Source organism: Hordeum vulgare, chromosome 6H, assembly GCF_904849725.1.
Source record: "Hordeum vulgare subsp. vulgare chromosome 6H, MorexV3_pseudomolecules_assembly, whole genome shotgun sequence".
Taxonomy (NCBI): Eukaryota; Viridiplantae; Streptophyta; class Magnoliopsida; order Poales; family Poaceae; genus Hordeum; species Hordeum vulgare.
Genome location: NC_058523.1, coordinates 540095059 through 540101154, shown reverse-complemented (window position 1 = coordinate 540101154; position 6096 = coordinate 540095059). Strand labels below are relative to the sequence as shown.

Below are 6096 nucleotides of genomic sequence, written 5' to 3'. Positions count from 1 at the left end.
ACTATTGAAACCTCGTCGGAGCAAACACGCCGTCGCGAAATTTGCCAGAATCCGTTCTAAACTTGACGAAATTCATCACCGAACGCCGGAAAAGGCCGCTGGACGTCGTAATCGATCGACGCCGGTTTAAATTGGACGAGCTCGACCTCGCCATGGCCTCCCATCACCTCAGACTGACCGTCGGAATCCTCCCAGCGCGGCACGCAAAGGACACGGCTCGACCGACACGGCTGGCAACAGAGCAAGTCGCTGACGACGGAGGCGACAAGGTGTGACCGACGAGGCTCGGCGCGACCGACGTGGTGATTGGGCGCGGCCAACGGGGACTGGCCACGCCCGACGGGCGAAGTGGCGCGTCCGACGGGGTTGGACGCGGCCGGCGTAACCGACACGGTCGGTTGAACGAAGGGGCGATGACCGCCGGACCGGAGGAAGGAGCTCTTTACCGCATCTTTACAGTTTCTGTTCGGACATAGCTAAAATGAACACTTAAAATGTTTTTTTCGACTAGTATCTCGCTTTTACAGTTTGGGTTTTTAGAGAGTGTGCTAGAAATGCTCTAAGCATGGATGCGAAGGTGTTCTTTTGCTCGTGAACGTAAATGCACACCTAAGAGCATCTCTAGTGGATGGTGTATATGGAGGTGGATGGTAAATATACACGATGCAAATTGAAAAACGCTTCCGAGTGGATCGTGTATACGGGCGTGCAAGTTTTACACGTCCATCCACGAGGCTACTCCTGTGGAAATAAACACGCCTCGGCCACGCTCGTGGAAGATGGAAATGAGCTGCTCCCGCCATCCTCCCGCCTCCGTCCAGAGGCCATCGAAGCTCGCCGGCGACCACTCCCCTCTGGTAAGCTCTCTCCCTCCCTTCTATTTTCTATTCCCGTCGGTAGAGAGGAGGCGCGGGACGTCGGGCGGCCGCCGCACCGCTGGCAAGATCTGACGGCGGCGGCGCGCACCATGGAGAGGCGAGGGCGGGGAGAGAGGGGTTGGGGCCGCTGCTGAAGTACGGCGGCGGCGGCGCACGCCATGGAGAGGGGAGGGCGGTGAGAGAGGGGCTGGGGCTGCTGCTGAAGTGCGGCGGCGGCGGCGGCGCGCGCCATGGAGATGGGAGGGCGGGGAGAGAGGGGTTGGGGCCGCAGCGTGAAGGGAGAGGGGCTGGGGTGGGGCGGCGGCGGCCTGGAGGCTCGGCTCGGCGGGGAGAGAGGGGCTGGAGGGAGAGAGCTCGGTGGGGCGGGAGCTGCTGCGTTTTGCTGTGTTTCCCATTGTAGATGAACACATACAGAGAATAATTCATTTGCTGAACTTCGTTGTAATCTTACACATAGACTACTACCAAAATTCTGTTGATTTGCTAACATATTTGTTGATTCATGTGTGTATTTGTTGATTGTTTGCAGATGGATGGTGATGAAAGCTTCTTGGACACCGTGGGTTTTGGTTACACACAAACACAACTAGAAAGTCCAATTGGAGAGCAACCAACCCCATCAACTCAGCATCAAGCAACACCAATAACAGGGAAAGAAAAATCCAACAAAGGAAAAAATTGGTGTAGTGAGGAGGACAAGATTTTGATAGCAGCATGGGGAAATACAAGTTTGGATAGTGTCGGGACAGATCAAAACAGAGATGCTCATTGGGCTAGAATTTCAGAGTACTACAACTCACACAAGACGTCATCATGGCCGGAGCGTAATGCTAATGCAATCAATTGTCGTTACACATTGATTAACAAAGAGACCGCTAGATTTTGTGGTTGCCTTCAGCAGATTTTAAATAGGGAAGAAAGCGGAAGGACTATAGAAGAAAAGGTATGTGTCTATCTTGTACTTCTATATGTGTTGTGCAATATTCTATATGTGATGTGCAGATTTTCACAATACATTTGTATGTGTAGACAAACGATGCACACATTATGTTCAAGTAAATGGATCTTAAAAAGAAGAAGCCTTTCACATTGATGCATTGCTATGTCGAGCTTTCGAAGTATCCAAAGTGGCAGACAAAAGAACTTGAAACTTCTCGTAAGAAACAAAAGAAGACAGTTGGTGCAAGTCCGGGCACATCCACCAATGATCTAGCTGATGCATCCTCGGTACGCACTGATGCTACCTCGATACACAGGGATGCTCTTGAACGTGAGCAAAGACCTGATGGTGTGAACAAGGACAAATTGCGGAAAGGTAAAGGTGATGACAGTGCTTGCAAGTTGTCATTAGAAACTGTGTGGGCAGCAAAGCAAGAGAAGGATGACATCAAAGAGGCGGCAAAAAATGCTCGCTATGCACAGCAATTTGAATTGCGAAAAGAGGAGTTGTTGTAAGAACTATTTGATGCTTTGTCCTAGTTGTTGTAAGAACTATCTGATGCTTTATCCTAGTTGTTGTAAGAACTATTTGATGCTTTTATCCTAGTTGTTGTAAAAACTATTTGATGCTTTATCCTAGTTGTTGTAAGAACTATTTTATTGATAGCACTGCATTACAAAGACATGGATTACATCACTCATTGCATAAATTTAAACTAGATGAAAAGAAATGGATTACATCACTCGTTACAAAGACATGGATTACATCACTCGTTTCCAAACTTTTGCCACACATGCTCAATTAGATCAAGTTTAAGCTGAGAATGTTCATGGGCATTTCTAATCCGGTGAGTCATCTGAACAAAAGAGCTCAGTTGTTCAGCATGAGTATGAGAGACTGAGACTCTTTCTCCCATTGCATCAAAAGTGCAGCTTTGCCGACCAGTTTCTCGCTCCTCTTCAACTATCATATTGTGCATTATGACACAAGCTTTCATGACATCACCGATTTCATTACGTTTCCATCCTTTAGCAGGTCCACGAATAATGGCAAAACGGGATTGCAAAACTCCAAAGGCTCGTTCCACATCTTTCCTAGCTCCCTCTTGCTTCTTGGCAAAAGTTTTATTCTTTCTGGTATCTGGAGCTGGTATGCTCTTCACAAATGTTGCCCACTTTGGATAGATATCATCTGCAAGATAATACCCCATTGTGTACTGATGGTCATTGATGCTATAATTCACTTCAGGAGTTTCACCTTCGGCTAGCTTTGCAAAAACAGGAGAACGTTGAAGAACATTTATATCATTGAGAGACCCTGGTAAACCAAAATAAGCATGCCAAATCCAAAGATCATGTGAAGCAACTGCTTCCAAGATCATAGTGGGCTCGTTCAGATGGCCTTTAAACATGCCATGCCATTTTTTGGAGCAATTATTCCAACCCCAGTGCATGCAATCTATGCTCCCTAACATACCAGGAAATCCTCTTTCCTCCCCTATTGCAAGTAACCTAGCAATGTCTTGTTCATTTGGAGATCTCAGGTACCTTTCCCAAAAAAGTTCACAAACTTTGATCACAAATTTCTTGCAGGACTCTAAATTAGTAGCCTCAGCGGACCGGATGTACTCATCAGCACCATCAGCTGCTATTCCATATGTTAGCATCCGCATTGCCGCGGGCATCTTTTGTAGAGGATGTAACCCAAGAGCTCCAGAAGCACTTCTTTTTTGCATAAAATAACCATGAGAGTCATGCTCAAGTATACCATCAGCTATCCGGTTGAACAAATTACGGGACATCCTAAATTTGTGCATAAAAAGTAAATGAGATAGGGAAATGAAAAAATGGGCTAAAGCACAGAAGTGTACTAATTACGAACCTTCGTCGAAACAAATATTCGGGATAGCGAGGAACTTCTTTGAAGTAGTCGTACCACAGAAGAACAAATCTGGCATCTCTTCCTCGATCGATTGTCTGACGTCCATGCTTGGAACCGCCATGGCATCGAGTGTTCATCCTCTCTTCCTCCTCGCGATCGGCTAATGCCGCAAGTATGAGTTCATCGTCGCCCGATGAAGATGACGAAGAACTGATGTCCCAAGAGGATGTGTTCACTGTGTTGTATGAGAGACGACAGAGAAATCTAGAAGTGAGAAGATGAGGCACAACTACAAATGCTGGAAGAGAGGTGATTGGGGCGGTTTATATAGACCAGAAATATAGCCGTTGAAAATATAGCCGCTTGAAAATATAGCCGTTGGAATATACACGTCCTGATTTCCACGTCCTGTATACACGTTCCACTGAAAAACTAAGAGGTGTAAAATTTAGCAAGGTGTATATGGACGTGTATATGAAGATATACACGTACAAATTTACACGTTCCACTAGAGATGCTCTAATGAACTGTTAGACCAAAAAAATTAGTAGAAAAAATCCTAACAATCTTATTTCTTTTGGCAACGAACATTGCCGAGTTGTCTACATACGTGCAAATATTCATGAAGAAAAAACATTCCTCAATGCTCTAAAAGTTATTTCTTCACGAAAATTAATATGTATGTTAACTATTGGTCATTGTTTCCTGTTAAAAATATGTTTTTCTTTACTAGTTTGTTCTGTTTTACTGTTTATAAGAGATGATTTGAGCTCCCGAGCTGTGCATGCAGCAACAAAGCTATATGTAGTTCTGCAGGGTCCATGCCCCCCCAACTTTGGAAAAATGCTTGAAGGATTGTTTTTAATTGGCGTGCTTATAATTAGAAAAAGTACAGACTTTCCCCCTTTAGAAATTGCTGTATTTGTTTTTCGCCCCTTCAACAATACCTGTCTAGCTCTGCCATTGAGCGCATGTAACTTTCACAACATGATCCAACTTCACTGCAAAGCCATGAAGTAGTCTTGTACTCCCTCGGTTATAAAATACTTGAAGTTTTAGGTTTGTCTTAAGTCATACTTTTCAAAATTTGATCAAGTTTGTATAAAATTATATCTACATCCGAAACACGAAATTGGCCTCGCTACATTCACCATAAGGCCTCGTTTGGTTAAAGGGGATTGGGGAGGTTGTATGAGGAAAATCCCCGGGAGGGCCAGAAACCTCACACATCCTCGGACGCCCATTTGATAGGAGGGTTTGCTTAGCCCAATCTCCTTCGTTCCCCTTCAATCCATTCCTATCCATGTGTTTCAAAACCGTCATCGGGGGACTAGTGGAAGCAAAGCCTCGGGGATTTAAGAGGATTGGGTGGAACAAAGGGATTCACCCAATCCCCTGAAATCCCTCCCTCTTAAAATCTCCCCAATCCTCCTTAACCAAATGAGGCCTAACAGATATTTTCATACTACTTCCACGGTTACAACCTCATAACATCATATATTTCCATAAACATGGGAGATTCACCACTTCCTCGCTTACAACCTCATAACATCTGAAACCCCCAATTAGCTTCACTACAGTCACCATAACAAATCTCCGCCTTTTCGTCATTAACTTATAGTTATTTAGTACTTTCTTCGTTCTAAATTTTTTTGTTTTACATTTATCTAGATATGAATGTATCTAGTGACGATTTAGTATGTAGATACATTCATTTTTAGATAAATCTAAGATTAAAAAATTGGGACGGAGGGAGTGCTCTAGATAGAACATGTCCATTGTATGCCGATTATGTGAATTTTGAGTCGCTTATGGAGATCCATCTGTAATCTCAATGTGCATATCTAGCGCATATCTTGCACCGTTTCATACTCTGTACGACGATCTACATAATTTATTTTCATGTTACATGGCTAGTATGGATATAAGTTGTTCGATATGAGAATTGAGGGTATGAATAACTCAATTTAAAACGCGCCCGATCAATGCCCGTGTATGTGTCCGCGGATGTTGATGGACCGGATTTACCAACCATGTCCGTAAATGCTCCAAATAAGGAGTGTCTAGATTGCACCCTCTGTCACAGTTTAGAAGGCATAATTAAATTACGTGTGTTTTTATAGTATACAAGGTTTAGGACGCATTGTATTAACTCCTATTAACTAATTAATACTTCGTTGTACTCATCTCACAGCTAATCAATAAACACATATTTTTATATGCATGTGTAGTGTGAATGTTAGGGTCTGTTTGGTTCATGCCTAACTTTGCCATAACTAACCTTAGGCAAAGTGTGGCTGCCACAAAAAATATGGCTAACAAAATGGACACCACAAGTGTGACAAGATTTGGCAAAAAATTGAGTGTATGACATGTGGACCATATAACTAGAAAAGT

General features: G+C 44.0%; 1 protein-coding gene across 1 annotated transcript; it reads right to left on the bottom strand.

Annotated features, from left to right (window-relative positions):
- Window positions 1-2584: 2584 nt before the first annotated feature.
- On the bottom strand, window positions 2585-3836 carry LOC123405808. The gene is made up of 3 exons (XM_045099355.1): window positions 3700-3836; window positions 3295-3626; window positions 2585-3081 (listed from the first exon to the last, which is right to left on the bottom strand). Exons 1-3 carry the CDS (start codon window positions 3834-3836, stop codon window positions 2585-2587), a joined length of 966 nt encoding a protein of 321 aa, XP_044955290.1.
- Window positions 3837-6096: the final 2260 nt, after the last annotated feature.